Raw genomic sequence first — 22,564 nt, 5'->3', positions numbered from 1 at the left:
AACTTTTCACCAGGAGTTGTTTATTTTTTGATCCTTAATTGCTGCCCTTTGCTGTAATTGTCATCGAGCTGGCCTCTTGGTTCGTTACGTGACAGAACCACATTTTTACATGTAGGATGAGCTTTTGTTAATACACATGATGCATTAACACACTCGCTATGAGCATCACCTTCTACTTATCACACGGAGTTTATTACCTCATTATGTGAAACCATGTCATTTCATTAGGTCACAACTGAAAATAATATACTGCATACAAGAGTTTCAATTTGCAAACATCATCAATGATATGCAGTATCTTCCTTTGATCTTTTTGAAGGGAATAAGTACGCTGATCATGTCGAAATGTGTTTTAAGTGTGTCTGACCACATTATGTATCAAAATGACACAGGTTTACAAACACGATACCCGACTCGTTCTATCACACAACTTTTCTCCCTATATAACAAGCTATGGCACCAAGACCTGAAACACAGACAACTTATTCCATCCCCTAGTCCTGAAAAACCCATCAAAGCCACATTATAACCCCCTATAAAATTTAGCTTATATCATTCCTAAAAATGTCAAGCATTTCGATGATAGACAATAGTTCAAGATATGCGCCATCAGATACACTAAAGGGTGCAATGGAAGATTATTGTCTTCTAGGCTCTAATGATTATCTGAGAGGGTATTATGATTATGCTCCAAATTTTGTTTTTGAGGGAGATGGCGATGATGATGACGACGACGACTATGTAATTCATGATTATGCGCCAGCGGCATAATCATCGCCACTGACATTTCTTACAGACTTTATTTAGTTGCGGTGGTAGTGGCAGTGTCAATGGCAATGGTAAACAATTCAATGTCATCAGTTTCTATTTGTAGTTTGACCAGATAGTAAGCAAGTCTTTAGAGCTCAATTAATGATCATTGAATTCTTTCAGTCCCTCACTAAATAGCTACTATTATAGTGGTTTTTTAAAAATAAAATTAGTCAACTACGAAGTATTACACTGAGTATTCGGGGGGTTTGGTTCACGCGTGGGTATGGGTTTAGAATCGGAAATCATACCTGGGTGGTATCGGGTTGGAACTTATACCTCATACCTTGTGTTTGGTTCAATTTTGGGGTATGGGATTAGAAATTAATCAAAGCTAAAAACTCTTCAAAATACAATATTTTTAATAATAACTTTTATACTATTAAATCATGTAGAGAAAATTTAATCAAATAAATATATAAAATAATTTTTTTACAATTGTTTTTATCACTTTTTAATATTTGTAATTTGATACCATAGGTATCAATCTCATACACACCCCTCTCCCTGGGTATGAAAAACCCATACCTCATGGGTTTGAGGTATGGGTATCAAACCTTCAATTTTGCCAACCAAACACCTAGTATGGGTTTGGTTCATTCCAAACCCATACCTCATACCTATATTGGATGAACCAAACACCCCATCACTTTATTTAGATCATTTCCATATAGGGATTTTAATTGAGGATAAAAGAAAAGAAGGGGTATATGTAAGAAAATGTATAAATGTTGATTGTCTTACTCTATTTTATTTGCTAGTCATTGATTTTGATTTACCTTAATCATAAGTCTCTATTTCGACATCTTATGATTTTGCTTACACAAATTCATTTTAAATCGAATATAATGTAAAAAAATAAGTCACCGAGTGACAATCATCAACGACACAATGATCCAAGCACAAGAGTTGATAGGTTATTGAGCCAGCACAGATGATAGAACGCTCTAACTATATTTTTAGTACCGAGTACACCATAATAAGCGTCCTACCTTAACAGTGTTAACAATTGTTATATTAAAAAAAATCATATTAATTTTACAAAAATAGTGAAAGTTAATTCGGTAATCTTTACTAGCGTTTTTAATAGACTTATTTAACATAAATAATTCGAACTATAAGTAAGCTTCTCATAATAACCCAAGTTATATTTTAATTCAAAATAAACACAACTTTGGGTACTCTATTTTCAAAATATACTCATGTGACTGAATACCTGATTAACAGGTTATTGCTTTTTATATCTTGTTTTTTTTTTCCTTCTCTCAATGGAATAATAATAACACTAAAGTCATTATCATTAATACGTAATATTAATATCACCTCCTCATAAAATCCTAGCCCCACCGTTAACCCGACACCCCTAACCCCACTAGCCTTCACAACCCTAATTTCTCATTTTTGACCATCGTCGGTCTCCCTAACTACTACACAATCCTTTAATTATCTCTCCTCTTTATGTGCTCAGGCATGCACCCTTGAAGGTGCTCAACACCACAAGTACCAACCAAAGACCTCAACTTACGTGTTTGTCCCCTCCTCCACCTCCAGAGACCCCTCAAACTTAAACCCTACAAACACGATATTCAATGACGCTAGTTATTGAAAATCGATATTTAATAATGAAAGTTACATATATACAACTAATAATTATAGAAATTGTCGTTAATGAGTAATATTTAATTATTATTTAATGATATTAAAAAGCCGAAGAGATTTTTTGTAACGAAAAAATACGTAAAGGGACCCGCACGTCTGGAATTCAAGTCCAAACCTAGGGTCAGACGTGCGTGACAGACATTCAGCTCTAGGCTCGGACGTGAACCCCCAACGTCCAAGCCTAGGGCTGGCCATGAACTCGTTGGGCCTTCACGTTCGAGCTTAGGGATGGACGTATGTGACGCATATCCAAGCCTAGGTTTAGACGGAAATTACATACCTCTGGGTTAATTTGAGGATTGGGCGTGGATAGGCCCGGCCCCAAACCTTTTGAGGCACTAGGCAAAATTGTAAAATGGGGCCACGACTCTATAAAAAAATTTGTTCAAGTAATTCATGTGTCATTATCTATAATTCATTAAACAAAATAACAGACGAACAAAATTTTTTGGAGAACACTATTTTTTTTCCCCTAATTTTGAAAGATTTTTTTAAGAACCCTAAAAAATTTAGAAAAACAAATGATTTTGGATTTGGAGATTGGAGAGAGGGTACCATATAATTCAACCCTTTAATTTCATCTCCAAAAAATCGGAAAACATCGAAATTCTTCCAAATTTTAGATATTAGCTTTATTGGATATCGAAAAGAAATATATAGAAATGGTGGAACGAAGCCATGAGGAATAGAACACATGACCTCTTAACATTTGGTAAGATGCATAACCACTAGACTACTTGCCTGATTTTAATTTTTAAATGTAATAAATTTTATTTGACAAAAGGCCTCGAGATATACCTTATATAGCAGACATGTAATTCCGTCATGATGGGCCCCTTCTACAATTGGACCCTTGTCATTTGACAACCTAAACACCCTATAGGGCCGACCCTGGGCGTTAGTTCAGGTCGATCTACGATAATCCGTTCTAACATTGACGATTCAATAATCCCACCAAATCTAGTTACTATATACAAATAAATAACAAAATTAATAAAAAGATCACGAGTTTAGATTACTTACGTCGTCGATCCATTGAGTTTGGTGGCCGATTGAAGCTTTCTTGTTGGTGGTAATAGAAATTTAAAAGTTTGCAAATCGGTTTTTGTATTTTTTTTCGGTGATTTTTAGTGTAATGGTCAAATAATTCAAATGTTGAGTTTATATTAGAGAAGAGTGTTAGATGGGTATAATTGGAAGTTCATTATATTTACGATGATTTGACATAAGATCAGGGCTGACTATTTCCAAGTTCAACCGGTTCATTTGAACCGGGCCCCTAAAATCTTTGGGCCCAACAATTTTACATGTTATGAAATATTCCCTCCTAGTCGCTCATTTCTTCCCCTTTTCCATTTCGCAGAAGAAATAAAGAAATGATTTTGGACCACACAAAACACTATATCCCACTCTACCCCACATGCAAATGCATTTGACAACACAAAACTTTCAAAAAAAGAAAGAGGGAAGAAAATCCGACTAGCATGAAAAAGGAAATAGGGAAAAAAGGAGCGACTAGGAGGGACTATATATGTAATACTACGGTTTTATGGTCCTAGCTTATATGGTCGAGTAAGTTGCCGGATGCTTTTAAACGGCTACTGTTTTGGGAGCACTCGGCCGAGTTGTGAGGAACTCGGCCGAGTAACTCGTACTCGGCCGAGTACCCCAGCTACTCGACCGAGTATCCGGTCTGACGGGTTAATTTCCGTGCTTTTGGATTAAAATAGTTAAAGAAGTATAAAAGCATGATTAACTATTCTAATCATTTCATAATCAGTTTCTCAAAACCAAAAACCACGTTTACTACTTCTTTGACTATTCTAATCACTCTAAAGGCTAGGGTTGTGCGATTTGGGGGTTTCTACATCTCTTTCCGCGTAGATCTAATCAGTAAGTTTCATTCCTCTGTTAATCATTATTTCGATTTAAAATATGCAAACCTTAGTTGGTTTGATTTAGAGGTTTTAGGGTAGAGATCAGTCTTATGCGTTGTTTATTGATGGATTGATATTACTATAGGCGGGGACTTCGTAGAGAAGGTGTTCTAGCTGCTTTGCTGTGCTTTTGCTTGGAATTCTATTATGGCAGGGTTTCCCTACTCAGTTGATTGCATAATTGGTTATAGGACGGTATTTGTATTGATTGACTGATATTTTTATTGTGATTGTGGTTGATTTTGATATCTCTGGTTATTGGTTACTGTTGGTGAAGCCATTTTTGGGAGATTGTCTTCACACTCAAGTTCGCCTCTTGTGGCTCCCGTCACAAGGGGGATGTGTACATTAATGATATGGGTTCGCTCGTTTCGATGAGCGGGGTTTAGGTGGTACGGCTGTGCTCCTCACTGGCGGCGAGCCTTACCTATTGTGATGGGTAACCTAGCAGGGCTACACACTTAGGTGTGTAGTCAGTTACTGGTTACTATTGGAGTTTAGAGGATGTTTACGACAGTTTGGATTGAATGGTGTATTGAATTGTGCATCTTTGATTTCTTATTTTGGTTATGCTGTTAACTGACCCCGTTTATTATTTTCAAAACTGTGGTTATCTATTCGGGGATGTGTCGACATGGGCCACCCGCGATGCCCGTCTGGTCTGCGGACGTGCGGCGGTCGGAAAGCCACGCTCGGCGGCGTGTTAAATGCTTTCGACTAGATCATTTTAGATCGTTCGGTTTCGTCTCGGCAAGGGTCTCGAAACGATATTAAAGATGTTCAGAGTCGCCACCAAGCAATTGTGAGATGCTTGGAAACCATTCGAATCCACTTTTTACCTAGGTCAACCAAGGCAAAGAGCGGTGTTTAACATAGGTACTAAAGATAAGGAGTTGTCCCTCTTTAGCATCCTATCTCTAGAATGACTCTCGTTCACCCTGGATAAGGTCGTCCATTATCCAAAGTTTGTGAGTAAGAGGTGAAGGTACGTTTTGGGAAGCCCTTTAATCTGACACCCAATCCCGCCCTCGGTAGCGGTCTTTACTGATCGATCATGCTTGGTTAAATGCAAAAGTTGATAAAACGGGTAAATGCATGAATGCGCATCCACAAGTTTAAACCTAAAATGTGAGCTTACTATGTCGGTTATTTATCCAAATATCAAGCAATTGATGTCAAGTTGGATTTAATGTTGATTTGCATGCAAGATGGAAATTAAACATCCATTTACCGAGTTAGGTTTGTGGTGCATAACTTGATCCATTTGTCTTAGAAAGGCGTTTTGCAAATACAAAGTAAAATGCAGACTTTGTCAATCTGATCCGTCCTGTATTCGGGTTAATCGAAGTCGGGATCGTCCTAGAAAAGTGTTGGAAAAGAAGCAGGACCTGCATTAGGCAGCCTATTGAGGCGCGAGCCTTTGGGCGATGCAAAGGGACCTGTCTTGTTTTGAAAACTGGAAATTTGTAAGCCTGTTTAGGTGCGAGGCAGCAGACGACCCAAGGGTATGTCTCCATGTTGTTGAAAACGTTTATAAAGCGGTTTGTAAAAGGGTATTTGAACCCGTCTTTGTTGAAAAGGTCGTTTAGACCGCTTTTATGTTAATATGAAGAATAGGACTTGAATAATCGTTATTGTATTGACAATATTCGATGTCGGGTTCGATTTTGAAAGCTTGACATAAATAGTTTTGAAAAATGTTTGTTATGAACTAATTGTGTTAAGTTCATTATTTTGTAATTAGTCAATGTTCGTCATCATACTCAGGTTTAAGCCGACATAGTATGTGGAACCAAGGATGATTATGCATGTATGACTATTATGATTGTTTTGGAAACTGTAAACAAATGAATAAAAGGTTTAAAATACCTTTTAAAATGTAACTAACCAAATATTATCACCGAAACACGGATTACACCGTCATGGTTTGAGGAACCAAGGGTGAACATGATTTATGGTTAAAAACATTGTTGTCAGAATCGCGATTCAATCCAACGATTCTACGATTTTACGATCCAAAAATGCTTGACCGATCCTGGATCCTACGATTCCATCATAGTTGTAGAATCTTACGATCCTGTTAATTTGAAAATTTCTAGAGATGGGATCATAATACGATCCTACGATTTTACGATCCTACGATCCGATTCCATAATAAAAAAATTAATATATATTTTTATATAATGACACCGTAAACTCAAATTTCGTGTAAGTTGTAGAAACATGTTCATACAATGACACTAAAATCATTAATTACCAATATTTTATGAATAAATATTAATAAATAAGTGTTTTAATTTTCAATTATATGTTCTTATCAATAAAAAATTATATTTAGTGAGTTTTTAGAATCTTGCGAATTTACGATCCGATTCTACCGATTCGATCCTACCCTCCCCATCGATCCAAAGTAGAATCCCAATCCTAACAACATTGGTTAAAAATATTCATCATAAAAATGATTTGAAATGGTAGAAACCGGTTGTAAAATGAAATGAAAATGGAAAGAATGAACTCAAACTCTGACCTGGATACCCCGTTTAGGCGCGAGCCACCTAGTTGTGACTAAGGGCTTCTGTTTCAGGTCAAAACTCGCTTTTGACTCATTTGATCCGTATTTTGGACCATGTTTTGCATGTTTTAGCATGTTAAGGTCATAAAAACAAATAAAAAGACATGAAAGAAGAGGATTAATTACACCCTCATACTTACATGCTAGGTCGAAGGCGAGAAATCGACGGAAGTGTAAAAACTTATTAGGTCGGAAAACTCGGTTGAAAACCGTTTTAGCAATGTAAATGTTTGTTTTGTTTAGTGATTGTGTAGTTGGTCGAGATGGTCGGTCAAGTTATTTAATGCACGATGGCGGTACCAAACAATGTGTATGGCTTGCATTTTCGATCGGTAGGTCGAAAATACATATCAGTTTGTGACTTGAGAAGTTGAGTCTAGATTTTTAAGGGAGAAATGAGGGGGCAGACACTCGCGTACCTTCAAATGCTGGCATTTGAGGGGTATTTATAGAGGATTGTGTGGTTGTGTGCGTTTTGAGAGACATGGACACCTGGGTTTTGAACCATATAGATATATATGTTTATGTTTTAATGTTGTCAAGAGTGTTTTGTTTTACATATAGTCGTTGCGTGGAATTGTTTGTTTAGTCTCTTCAGATTAGACACTACTACGAAAACGCGGGATACCGACGGCCAAATCAGGCCGTACTGACGGCTTATCCGTCAGTATTTTCATTTCCTGACAGAAATTCCGTCAGTAACCAGGGTCAGCTTATTTTGTCACTAAAATACGTATCCTGACGGAATTTCCGTCAGTAAATATAAATACTGACAGAAAAACCGTCGTTTGATACTAGCACACTATTGACGGAATTTCCGTCAGTATATGGATTTACTGACGGAAATTCCGTCACATACGAGACACGTGGCATTTTTTGGCGGTACTTTTGAAAATCTGAAAAGGCGGGCCCTGACGGAAATTCCGTCAGTTTTTTTGCACTACTGACAAAAATTCCGTCGGTATGCGTGACACGTGGCAGACGGGTGGAAAATCTGAAAAAATGCCAATGACGGAAATTAAGTCAGTAGGTTGGACATTCCCGACGGAATTTCCGTCAGTTTTATTAAAAAACAGGGACTGGAAACAACAGCCTGCTGCCCGGCCATGATGCGTTTTTGCATCGTTTCAAATACAGCCACGATGCCTATTTGCATCGTTTCAAATACAACCAAAACCTGCAAAACACATATAAAATCATCGACCGCCAAGCGGGAATCCATTTTCACGTCGACCGCTATTGCGGGAATCAAGAGACGCAACAAAGGAGAATTGAACCCAAATTTTTTACATAAAAAGTCGGTCAAATCCGTACATTGTCTTACTAATTAAACACGAATCACCAATGTTTTTTCATACTCCCTACTAGACGACAATACTAACCTAACTAAAGGCTCTAACCTAAAGGCTCTAACCTATAGGTTCAATAAAACTACCACCTCCAAACCCGTGTCCATCATCCACAAAGTCATCCCGCCTATGTGGATTAAATTGTGAACACGTGTTTGGGGGTTGAGATGCTTGCATATCAGCCCAAGGCTTTTGTATTGCCGCCATTTGTTCGGCCTGTTCACGAATGGTTTTTTCAAGAGCAATTCGAGCGGCTCGCTCATCATTAATTTGGGTGGAAAGCTTTGAAATCATGCTAAGAGCATAAGAGAAAGACCGTCGACCAACTTTATTAGTAGGAGGATTTTACCAGATTTCGGCCCCTTTATCTCCGGTTCCAAATATCTGGTTCTTCTCGTCAAAGCCCTTGACAGCCTTGTAGTATGCCTGGATCTCGTCGGGAGACTGTCCAGGTGGCAATGGTTGACTCATCTCCTCATTGTAATCATCTTTGAAAAAAGAAACAAAATCGTCAGAAATGATATATATATATATATATATATATATATATATATATATATATATATATATATATATATATATATATATATATATATATATATATATATATATATATATATATATATATATATATATATATATATGTGTGTGTGTATATATATATATATATATATATATATATATATATATATATATATATATATATATATATATGTGTATATATATATATATATGTGTGTATATATATATATGTGTGTATATATATATATATATGTGTGTAGAATTAGGATCACATGAGTCCTACCTAATTATTTGAGTCCATGAGTCCATCAAAAATATCACACATGAGTCATAACAATACTGTTTTATATCAAGCTATTAGTAAGGGTAGTTTCGTAATTTCCTAAAGTTCTTATATAAACCCTATTATCAGCTCAAATTCACCATTTGAATTCATTTACTTTCTCTCTCTTCTCTCTCTCTTCCGCAATCACACTCTTCATTCTCACGCCGTCAATTTTTCGCGCGTAGTTGTCTTCTTCGCTCTCGCTGTCATCTTCACCTGTGTTCATCATCATTCGTGATTGATTTCCACCGATTTCTTCAAAATTCGTCTCAGTTGCTTATTGTCCTTCACTTTTTCTTCATCATTCGTCTTCATCTATTTTTTCCTCAGTTTTAATATATTCAATGTCAGGTAATTCATCGTTTTATGCTTCTTTATTATTATGTTTTAATTTTTTTCATTCTGTTTTCCTGTTTTATTGCACGATGTTTAATTGTTATTGTATATTCGACTGAATTCGTTGTATAATTACTGGTTTTTTGTTATAATTGATGTTATAATTCATCAACATCAGTCACGTATTCATCAATTCGTGCTATTTTATGTATTAAAATCATGTACTGGTTATATACTTTATTCAACATGTAGTTTTTGCTATTTTTGTTGCGTTCAAATTTAATCTCTGTTTTTTTTTTCATCTTCTAATTGACGTATAACAAATAATGTACTCATTGTCTGTTTTGTTAATCATCAAGTTTATTTTGCATTCACTGCTTGTGTTTACTTCAAGTTTAAATCGTTATTTAACAGTTTCCTTTTGTATCACTTTTTATTCAAAGACAAGATATCATAACTAATTATGAAAAGTATCACATTTTTGTAGTTTTTGTTAGCCTGATTCGCTCATTAGAATCAGTTTCCTTATACAATATCACATTGAGTCCTTTACAATTATCACGTGGCTTTAGTACATGACTCGCAACTACTTTTTGTGCATTAGTATCACATGTTATGCTTTAGAATATCACATTGAACTCTTTACAAGATCAAAGGTCATTTGCGATACATTCGGGTCATTACTCTCTATGCATTAGTATCACGTGTTATGCTTCACAATATCACATTGAGTCCTTTACAGTATCATAGGCTTTAGTACATGACTCGCAACTACTTTTTGTGCATTAGTATCACATGTTATGCTTTAGAATATCACATTGAACTCTTTACAGTATCAAAGGCTGCAGTACATTACTGGTCATTACTCTCTGTGCATTAGTATCACGTGTTATGCTTCACAATATCAGATTGAGTCCTTTACAATATCATATGTTGCAGTACATGACTTGTAATCAGTTTATGTGCATTTGTATCACATGTTATGCTCCAGAATATCATATGTATTCCTTCAAAGTATCATAGGCTGCAATACGGTTGCGTATTTGTTTTATATTCATCAGTATCACATTTTATGTTGCACAATATCACATGCATTCCTTCACAATATCATAGTTTGTTATGATCTAGTTATATTTGTTATATTTGTATCACATGTTATGCTCCAGAATATCAGATGTATTCCGTCACAGTATCATAGGCTGCAATACGGTTGCGTATTTATTTTATATTCATCAGTATCACGTTTTATGTTGCACAATATCACATGCATTCCTTCACAATATCATAGTCACAGTTATAATCTAGTTATATTTGTTATAATTTGTTTACTCAACTTCTCTTGCTGTAGAAAATACTCTTGTTGTCCCTGTGGTACATGTTCCTTCTCCACAATGCATAGACGTTGATGAGGTGCATGCTGGGAATCGTCTTTCTTTGATGGTGACGCCTGGAGGTTCTGAAGAGTGGGTCAGAAATATTGCAACTGAATTTACACCTAAAATAGGACAAACTTTTGCTACGTTAGACGAGGGTATACAGTTTTATGAGACTTATGCAATAGCATGTGGTTTTGAACCAAGGAAATCTTCAACGAAAAGGTTTCGTAGTAGTGGAGATATTAGGACAAAATTGATTGTGTGTCACCGGGAAGGATTTAGGGATTCTAAGCCGACAATATTACCCATTACTGGTGAGGAGGAGGAGCCAATGGTCAAGGCCTCTAATCCGAAGAAGACTAAGGTTACTAGGATTGGTTGTAAAGCTAGGATTTTCTTTAGATTTGTTATTAAAGAAATTGACCAAGTTCAAGTGCCACTCTTTATTGTTGATCAGTTTCATGCTGCCCATAACCACCGTCTTTCTCCACTCAAGTATAGAGAATTTCAGAAAAAATGTAGGAACCTTGCTTTGCAACATAAACAAACCATCGTTGATAATTGCAAGGTTAATATTGGCCCAACCTCTACTTTCAGGTCCGTCAAGGAATATGTTGACGGCTATAAAAATATTGGAGCTTCTTTGACTGAGTTTAAGAATTTTGGAAGGGAAATCATGCGTTTTATAGGTCTTAAGGATGCTCAAATGTTTGTAGACCAGTTGGAACACCTTCATGAAACCGAGGAAGGTTTTTATTTTGCCTATGATATTGATCAGAATAAGTGCTTGTTTCGTGTATTTTGGGCTGATGCAGCAACACGTCGTAATTACGCTCTATACGGTGAGGCGGTGACTTTTGACCCAACCTATTCAACTAATAAGTACGACATGATCTTTGCTCCCTTCACTGGTGTTGATCATCACAAGAAGTCCGTCACTTTTGGTGCTTCGCTTATGTCTAGGGAGAATGACCAGAATTTTAAATGGATTTTCACAAAAATTTTAGATTGTATGGGTGGGAAGGAACCCCATTGCTTTTTTACCGATCAATGTCCTGCTATGAAAATTGCAGTCCCTGCTGCTTTTACGACTGCTGCCCATCGCTATTGCATGTGGCATATTATGAAGAAATTACCTGAAAAGGTAGGCACGACATTGACCAAAGAAACTGACTTCGTCACTCGTCTGAGTTCTGTTGTTTGGGATTCAGAGTTAGAGCCTTCTGACTTCGAAGAAAGGTGGTGTTCGTTGATCAGTGAGTTTCAATTGGAAGATAATACATGGTTGCAATACCTGTTTTCCAGACGGCAACGTTGGATTCCGGCGTATTATCGTGATATTCCTCTTGGTTGTCTTTTAAGAACAACGCAATGCTCTGAGAGCGCAAACAGCTTCTTTAAGCGGTTTGAGAATCCTCATGGCACACTTGTTGAGTTTTGGATGCGCTTTCAAAGTGCTATGGATCAGCAACGCTACACCCAAAAATCTCTTGACAGAGATAGTGATCACTCCCTACCTCAAACCAAAACCCTTCTTAGCCTTGAGGTTCATGCATCGACTGTTTATACGCACGCTCTCTTTTATGAATTCCAACAACAAGCGTTGATTCTCTAAACTCATGTAGTGCTGGTGATTCTTCAAGGGAGGGCAAGATAAAGGTTCCTAGAAGTTGAAGATTCTATCTTCAATAAGAGTTACATCTTATCGCATTTAATCCTTCAACATTTGATGCAACATGTTCCCCGCAAGTCGTTTGAGAGGAAGGGCTACATATGTAAACACATCATCTGGATTTTATCGTGTAAAGGGATCAAAAAGATACCGATAAGTATCTTCTCGGTAGGTGGACAAAGAACACTAAAAAAATGCCCTTGTATGATGCTCACGGTCAATTGTTGGATGATTTTACTTCGTCGGATGTCACTAAGCTTCAGATTTCGACTGTCTGGTCTGAATTCTACTCAACATTAACACTGCTCAAATCTCTGCCTGAAAATCACATAAATGAACTGACTTCATTACTGAAGACATTTCGACAAAATTTCAAGTCTGATGCTGAAAAATTGACTAAACACCAAGAGTTGGAGATGCTCCTTGGGGTTAAGTCTTCATCTGAGGTCCGTATACTACCTCCTGTTCAATCAAAAAACAAGGGTACTGGCAAGAGGTTGATGTCCAAGAAAGATCAGTCTGTTGCAAAGACACAAAAGCCGAAAAGATTTTGCAATAATTGTAAACAAATGGCACATCATGATAAGCGGAATTGCCTAATCCAAATTGTTGATACATCACAACACTCGTTTGATCATGAATCCGATGTAAGTAATTTGTCTTACACCTTTTATTATACCAGCTTTTACGTTTGCTATACCACGATTCTTTGAAGTGTGACCCGATAAACAATATCAGAGTCCACGCTAAAAAATATCACATTCCATGGTAAATAATATCAGTACCTTGTTAACCAATATCATCCCAATATTAAAAGGTGTCTACTTTGAAACAATATCACAATAATTTAATAACAATATCACTTGTCACTGGCAACATTTATCAATTTTAAATCCCTATCTATTTTCAGAATCAACCAAACAATATCAACACGTGTATTAAAAAATATCACAGTATGTACCCCAACAATATCAAACAACAAAAGGTTTTTTATATCCTTAGCCACTGTTGTTGTTCCTGAGTATTAATATCACAACAACTAAAACATAATATCATTCAACCCTTGAAACAATATCACAGTTACCAGAAGTTGATAAAAAAGAAGTTATACTTTGTCAAACTTCTTACTAACGTTATGTCACTATTTTTGTCCGTTTATTTTGCAGATTTCTTCACTTGTTGATAGTGATTAAGGGCTTCTGCATGCTGAGGAAGTTTATTTAACATCATCAACTTTCAGAATCGAATTTTCATTGTTTATACTATTCAATTTTTACTTGTATGTCATTCCAAATGGCATCAATTTTGTATTCTTTCCATTTTGGGTATCAACGTTATAAAAACCGCATAATTACTAATGTCGTTTTGTTTCCATTATTAAATACTATCCCACCTCATTTGAAGGTTTATCACAGTTGATACAAAAACAATATCATCATAATAGTTAAACAATATCACAACATTACACTTGCTTGTATACGTATTTTATTATATTGTATTATATTGTACAATACTTCTAAGAAATATCACATTTCAAGTGAAACAATATCACCAGTATTCATAAATATTACCACTACAATTGGATGTTTTTAGGAAACAATATTACAAAAATATGATTGAAATATCACAAAGACATACTAGACAATATCAACCACTGAGTGCAATAATATCACAATTTTGAAACAATGTCAACACGTGTACTCAAAAATATGACAATATGTACCCCAACAATATCAAACAACAAAAGGATTTTTATATCCTTAGCCACTGTTGTTGTTCCTGAGGATTAATATCACAAGAACTAAAACATAATATCATACAACCCTTGAAAGAATATCACAGTTTTCCAGAAGTTGAACAAAAAGAAGTTATACTTTGTCAAACCCTTGAAATATCACAGTACATACTAGACAATATCAACCAGTGAGTGCAATAATATCAACCAGTGAGTGCAATAATATCACAACTTATCCAACTAAACAGGAATTTTCAAACCCTACCCCCTGATTTATTTTAGAGAATAAATACAACAATATCAACATGTTTGCTGAACAATATCACACTGGGTACCAAAACAATATCAAAGAGAAAAAGATTTTAAGAACCTTGACTGCTTTTATTATTACTGAGAACTAATATCACAACAACTTAAGCAAAGTATCACCCAACTCCTGAAACAATATCACAGTTTACTAAGAGTTGATAAAAAAAAAGTTCTATTTCCTACCATTGTACCTACAACAATATCACACAACTTCTGGAACAATATCACATGTCTGTCCTACCAGCAATACATTCCTAGCCCTACTTTTGTCCTCTTCCTCTACCTCTACCTCTCCCTCTTCCTCTATTATTAGGGTTTGCAGTTGTCTTCAGTCGTTTGTACTGGATTGGGGTTTTTCCTGCATCATCTTCACCATCTTGTTTGGATTCGTAGCCTCAAAAACAAATGCCATGTTATGGTTCTATGTGAAATTTTTACCTTTGTGTCTGTTTCAAATAAAAGCGGAAACGTAATGCTATGATTGTATATCAGAAATGTACAAGTCGGGTTTTTGGTTTTTACCTTTTGATTGGAGATTTGCGAAGAATGGGTATTTCTGTGTTAATTGTTGGCATTCTAGTAGCATCCTCCTTGGCTTTTGTTTGAACATTGGGCTTCTCTTTTGGCGGACCTTCTGCCTTTGTTATTTCTTGTTCCACAGTATTGTCCTTCTCAACAACATTATCCTTGGCTTTTATCTTATTTCCCTTGCCTTTTGCATCTTCGTTATTCTTCCTCATTTCCTTCAATCTATTTAAAAGCTCTCCCTTTCCCGCTGTAAATTCTTTAACTTTCCCAATCAGCGCTGTCCTCATGTTATTTATGTCAGCTAAAAGTAATGCCGCTGCTATTTCTAACCGATAGTAGCGCCTCGCACTTTTGACTGCAAATCAGCTTCAAACAACTGCCCCTCATAGCGAATCATGTGCATCATTAAGAAGTTTCCCGATTCAGTATTGTTTGCTTCTTTCTTTTGCCAATTGAAACTCGTGTTGACAACATCAAAATCTATTACGTTATGCGCTCTGTCAACATTTTTCCCTGCTAGGAAATCACTCATGTGATAGGCCTACAATAATTAGTTATACTATTAGGCATTATTTTGTCAAAGAATCATATTCATTTATCAGTATACACTCAACCTATCCTAGCCACAATATCAGACAATTGTATGACATGTCACTAGCAAGAATATCAATAAACCATACCACCGAATCTGCAGACCTTGTATATTTCATCTGCTCCCGTTAATCGTACTCTGTATTGTCTAACACTTCAATCGTCTCGGTTTTGAAATTTACACAAACACAGAAGTAGTGTTCTTGCAACACCATCGGAATAAAAACCAAATCTGCTTCCATGTTACATGGAACTGTGTTTCTTCTTATGAATTTGTCCCATTCTTCGAATATCTTTTCCCTCTTCGCTTCTTTGCCTTTAGTAACATCTACTATTGATTCCTGTAGTGTATATATATGTATATATATAAGTTAAGAAATCGTTTACATTTAAGATTTACTACATTCTAATCAAAACGTGAATATGTATAAACAATATCACTTTTACGTTTGCTATATCACAGTTCCTGAAGTGTGACCCTGATAAACAATATCACAGTGCATACTAAAAAAATATCACAGTCCATGGTAAATAATATCAGTAAGGATGTGAACGAATATCAGAACATTATACTTGATGGTAGACAATATCATCCCAATACTAAAAAATATCAGTTATTTAAAAGGTGTGTACTTTGATACAATATCACAATCATTTAAAAACAATATCACTTGTCGCTGGCAACATTTATCAATTTTAAATCCCTATCTAATTTCAGCATCAATTAAACAATATCAATTTTGTGTATGCAATAATATCACACTATGTACCCCAACAATATCACATTTTAAATAACTGATATTTTTAATCAAAGCGTGAATATTTATAAATCAAAATGTAATGTCGACTTACCATGTGTCGAATTCCAAAAACAATAAACTTGTTTCACGAGGGTTACGTGTGCTCAATGTGATTCAGAATTAGTGACCAACATTCAATCACATTGTTGTTGACATGTACAGTTGGAAGCAACGACAATATATCCTGTCTTGCAAGGTATTGATCATCACTGAACTTGGCAACAACCTCACTGCTCAAAACATTAACACCAATGTTCAAAAATTATCAGATGAACTGTGACATTGATAACCAATATCAAAATTAAACAATATCACATATTTAAAAGGTGATCCTGATAAAAAATATCACAGTCCACACTAAATAATATCACAGTCCACGCTAAATAATATCAGTGTCCTTCTGAACCACTATCAGAAGATCATACTTGATTGAAGACAATATCACCTCAATACTAGAAAATATCACTTATTTAAAAGGTGTCTAATTTGAAACAATATCACAATCATTTAAAAAAAATATCACATGTCACTGGCAACATTTATAAATTTAAAAGCCCTACTTATTTTTCAGAATCAATTTAACAATATCATAATGTGTATGTAACAATATCACACTATGTACCACAACAATATAAAAAAAAAGTGTACAAAAATCAGAACAACATCTTTCTTTTATGTGACACTTGATTATATACAATATCATGCTTTTATACCAGTTTCTACTCTAAAACAATATCAAACCCATTAACGTACAATATCACATGACACTAGCAACAATATCACCTTTTGTAATTCTTTTGTCAAACTTAGATATCATTGCAAATATTATCGACCATTAATAAAAAAGTTGCGAAAAATATATGTTTTAAAGTACCTTTTATTTTTGATAGCGGGGTCCTCCAATAGGCGAGTCAATCACTTCTTTCCTCGTAGTCAACATGTTTACACACAAATGACTTGTTTAACTTCATAAATCTTGAGACGAACTCAAATTTAGGATCAGCCACACCACCGTTCAACGTGCATCCAAGGCCATCGGATTTCCCCCTTTACCGCTACCAACGACATTAATCGCGAAACCATCTTCTCTAGTAGCTAGAAACGTTTAATATTACAAGATTTAATATATATTTTGTATTTATAATAATAATAAAAAATTTCAATGTAGAAGTCGTGTTTAAAAATATAACCTTTTATCTTTGATAGCGGTGTCCAACCTTGTTTTTCCCACCTTTTTCTCTCTTGCTTTGTTTTTTCCCTCTTTGTCTTTTGCCAAAAACTTAGTTAACGATACCTTTTGTGGCGGTAAAGGTCGTAACTCTCTTCCGGACACGACTCCTATCTTTATTCAAATCACTCAATACGAGCGTTGCTGCCACCTCTCCCCTGTATAACTGTCTCATGTTTGCATCGCTTAGTTCACAATCGAAAGGCTCACCAACAAAGAACATCATGTGAAACATCATGAATAGTCCACGATCCGGTTCAACTCTTTCGATTGCCAATGAAACTTCACATTATTCATTTCGTAGTCCTTCACCTTTAGCCCACTTTCAATACCTTTCGTGTTGAGGTAGTCACCATAAAGAGTCGCCTGTATATGATTAATGTAAACAACTTTTCAATTTCAAGCTTATCGAACAAAACCATTATATCATTAGTTCTTTGTTTTCAATATTGTACTTACAGCCATATGAGCCATGTGTACGTGCTCCTCGTCTTGGAATTCATCATACTCTCTGTTGTCCAAATAGAACATTTTCTGCCCCTTCAAATCAACACAGATACAGACGTAGTGCTCTTCGTAGACCAAAGGTATGAACACCTTTAGATGAAAATAATATTAGGAAACAATTTAACAAAAATCAATAAAAATATCACAAAGACATACTAGACAATATCATTCTTAATAATATTTTTTGTCCCTCTGAAGTTTTTTTTGTATGTTGTAAAATAATATCAACCAAAGTGTATCCAACAATATCGAGTCCTGTACTAAAACAATATCAATGTTAACAGACTTTTAAATCCCTATCGATTGTTGTTATTTTTAAGAAGCTATAAAACAATGTCAACCATTGTACATAATAATATCACACTGTCAAATATTAGGGAAAAAAAAGTGATTCATTTTCATTTTTTGGGAGACAATATCACATTTAAGAAGTAACAATATCACACAATAGTATGCACAATATCACAGTTCAATTTAAGAATTGTTTTTAAGAACAATATCATTAGTAACTGCTAACAATATCATACATAAAACATAACAATATCACTGATAAGAGTAGAAAGTCTCACCATATCTGAATTCAAATTCAGCGGCTCCTTAAAAAGAGCTGACCACGTGTCCCATGTATCATATACTGTTTGCTTAATTCATCAATATTATCTTCATCGAATTTTAAGATTTTTTCTATATCACCCTGTTGTTCATAAGGGCATCTTATTAGTCTCCATAAAACACATTCTACAATACCTAATTTAAAAGATGATAAATGTGTGTGTGTTTCCATACCGAGTGGGCAATGCCATAGAAAATTCTTGTCAATTTGTCGTTTCCCTTTTGAGCAATTTGGAACTCATTGAGCAATATTGCCCATGCTTCAATTACCACTGCTTCTATCTTCGTGTTAGGCAACAAGGACTCAATATCTTCCCTTTGTATACAATGGAAAGTTCCAAAGTTGCAGACAATTTCTCTATTCCATTTTGCAAAAATATTAGCATATTAGTTATTTTTTTAAAGTACTAATATGGTGCAAATTAAGTCATGTCTTACATTTAAAAAATTGTTTAAAGAGTGACTTACAAATTGCTGAATGTATGGTCCGTAAGGAAGCAATAATCCATGAGTCCTTCCGATTCTTCAAGACAGTTCAAATAAATTGCTTCTTCAACATCGATTCTGATACAAGGATATCATCTTTGATCGCAAACCACACTGAAAAGTACACCCCAAATTGTGAGGTACCATATCGGGTGGCAAAACTCCTGGAGTGCAACAAATATTCAATGATACTTCCTTCCCTCAACTGCATCTAAACCAAGCATTTGTTCCAGTTTCCTTTAATTTAGTCACCACATTACTATCCTCATTCATTTTATCAACCACAACAACTTTTTTTAACGGGCTCCTTATCAATCACAACATCTTTTTCAACTCCCTTCCCAATTGAACTGATTAATGACCTCGTGCAATTGAGTCGTCACTTCTTGAACCTCATTGGCCTTCTCTTTCTCGGCCTCTTTTTCAACACAATGCTGATATGTTGTATCATGATGAACGTCTTCATTTGTTTTGTCTTCAACAGGCTGTGTTACTCCAAAATCAACATTTAGAAGAACCTCCTCCAATTGAGTCACAACATTTGTAACCTGTTTGTCCTTCTCCTTCTCTGCTTTTTCCCCTGTAGCAATATCTACCTCCTTATTGATAACCTCATCTTCAACATTCTCGTTATTTTTTCCAGCCTCTCTTTCAATGTCCTCCTGATTTGTTGAACCATTATTACCCACCTCATTGTGTACCTCTTGGACTGTCTTCATAACTCCCAAACCTTCATTTGTTTCCAAATTAATGTTTTCATTCAACTGAGTCAACACATTTGTCTCTTCATTAATGGTTTCATTATCTCTGTTTTGGTCTTGCGGCTCTAGGAGTTGTAACACGATTCATATCCTCTCTAGCTCGTCCTCCTCCAAAAACAATATTGTCTACTATGTCGTTCAAATTTGAATACATATCATAATCCTCATCATCTTTTTTCCATCATCACAGATCAAGTTTGTAATATCAATAATTTCTTCACCTTCTTCCTCGTGATCATCGATTTGAAGATCTTGATCTGACATCCTCCATATTTTTTGTTCAATTCCGCGTCTTCAATTTTAACATGTCAGTTAGTACATCAAACGAGGGAAGCCCTTCTCTTGCTTTCGCCCTTTCATAAGACCTTGCTACCAACCCATCCATAAAGGCATGATATCCAATATCTTTCATGAAAGGCAAAGTTTGTGTATTGGGAGTATCTTGTTCTTGCTTCTCTGATGTATCACAATTATCGTGTTGTCTTGACTTCTTTTTCAGTTTCAACATCTTTACTACAGTCTTTTGTGGCAGCAGTTTGGGTAGAAGTAGTTCTTTCATCTATTGAATTGCTGGGTTTCGTTTTGATGAACTTCTTCATGTTATGTACAAATCTTGAAAAGAACAACTCGTTGTCCCTCTTTATACGCAGATAAGCTTCATGAGCACTCTGCCAAATGACATAATAAAAATATTAAACAAGAGTATTAAATATTTAATCACAGCAATATCATAATTTATTGAAAAAATATCACCATTATTCTTTAATAATATCACAACATTACACTTGCTTGTAGATGTTAGGGAAAAAAAGTGATTCATTTTCATTTTTTGGGAGACAATATCACAATTAAGAAGTAACAATATCAGACAATAGTATGCACAATATCACAGTTGAATTTAAGAATTGTTTTTAAGAACAATATCAATAATGTAATCGCTAACAATATCATACATAACACTTAACAATATCAATGATAAAAGTAGAAATGTCTCACCATATCTCAATTCAAATTCAAATTGGCTCCTTAAAACAATATCACACTTTATGTGTCACAATATCACTCTATTTGTCTTCTTTGAATCAATATCATAAGCATTACAATTGGTTGCTATTATGAAAAAATATCACAATTAAGAAGTAACAATATCAGACAATAGTATGCACAATATCACAATTGAATTTAAGAATTGTTTTTAAGAACAATATCAATACTAACTGCTAACAATATCATACATAACACATAACAATATCAATGATAAAAGTAGAAATGTCTCACCATATCCGAATTCAAATTCAAAGGCTCTCCTTAAAACAATATCACGTGTCCCATGTGATATTGTTTTACAATATCACACTTTATGTGTCACAATATCACTCTATTTGTCTTACTGTGAATCAATATCATAAGCATTACAATTGGTTGCTATTATGAAAAAATATCACAAATAGCCACCATAAATATCACGAGTTCGAAATGAACAATATCACAATTTGATAAAATATCATTATCATTAACAAAATTTAGTCTCCCTGGCAGTTTTTAGATTATGGTAAAACAATATCAACTTGGGTAAACAAAAGTATCACAATGTGTTCAAAACAATATCAAAGTAAGAAGAAAAGGAATAGATGTAACTGTAAGGACAACAAAAAGACATTAGTACTTACATCCATTGCTCTTGCTTTGATTTCTTTATCAGTTTCAACTCCTTTAGGCAGCTTAATCATGATGTAGCCCTCTTTTGCTTCAGGTTCAAACTTCACCATCATCTTTCTCGAGAGGTTTGTGTAAGTCTCATTTCCGGTTCTTCCAAAAAATTAATCATCTCTTGTTAGCAATCAAATTTTATCTTCATCAAAGACTCAAAGAAACATATCTTTAACACTTGAGTACTTAATCATAAATATACATAGGAATGTTGTATTGTCTCCCGACCTTGATGTGATAAACAGATTGGGTACTCAATTTTCGAAATTGGTGCATTCCCCAATATTGTTTTGTCTCTCATCTTCAACTCTTGATGCCGTAGTCCGATCATCCCAATGTTGGATTAGCGGTAGAGTGTATTTCATAGCATTGCCCTTAAAATTGAACCTATGGAAGTAGGCTAGCATAATCACTAGTAGGCAACCGGTGATATTCGACTTCTTTTTTTCTTTCCATCCCTTAATACTAGCATCGTCTCTTCAAAGACATAGTCACACCAATCATAGTCTCTAATTTTATTCACATCCGCAACAGACTTAACAAGTTTTAAATCTAGGGTTTTATTTGTATTTGGCGCTAGGAAAATGGACATGCTATAGAGAACAAACATTCTCTTAAACTCATCACCAGCCTCAGTACACGCCATCAATCTATCATGCACATCCTTCACATTAATTGGAGCAGAAGTACCTTTCACACCAAACTTCATCCTCCAATCATTTTTCATTTTGGTGTCAAT

The 22,564-nt window shown here is 35.1% G+C and overlaps 1 protein-coding gene across 1 annotated transcript; it reads left to right on the top strand.

Moving 5' to 3' along the window:
* The first annotated feature begins 564 nt into the window (after positions 1–564).
* LOC141590408 (protein FAR1-RELATED SEQUENCE 5-like) lies at positions 565–12,501 on the top strand. The gene is made up of 4 exons (XM_074411002.1): positions 565–741; positions 10,344–10,459; positions 10,677–10,699; positions 10,859–12,501. Exons 1-4 carry the CDS (start codon positions 565–567, stop codon positions 12,499–12,501), a joined length of 1,959 nt encoding a protein of 652 aa, XP_074267103.1.
* Positions 12,502–22,564: the final 10,063 nt, after the last annotated feature.

The sequence above is a fragment of the Silene latifolia genome, chromosome 7 (genome assembly GCF_048544455.1).
Source record: "Silene latifolia isolate original U9 population chromosome 7, ASM4854445v1, whole genome shotgun sequence".
Lineage (NCBI taxonomy): Eukaryota > Viridiplantae > Streptophyta > Magnoliopsida > Caryophyllales > Caryophyllaceae > Silene > Silene latifolia.
Note: the sequence above shows the minus strand (reverse complement) of the source record. Positions and strands in the feature narration are given on the sequence as shown.

What these genes read in the sequence shown, in the direction of transcription:
- LOC141590408 (XM_074411002.1), top strand. Translation starts at nt 565, where the DNA reads ATGTCAAGCATTTCGATGATAGACAATAGTTCAAGATATGCGCCATCA. An exon ending in TATGTTGCAGTACATGACTT is followed by an intron (nt 10,460 to 10,676) that starts GTAATCAGTTTA and finishes GTTATGCTCCAG; the next exon opens with AATATCAGATGTATTCCGTC. An exon ending in ATCAGATGTATTCCGTCACA is followed by an intron (nt 10,700 to 10,858) that starts GTATCATAGGCT and finishes CTCTTGCTGTAG; the next exon opens with AAAATACTCTTGTTGTCCCT.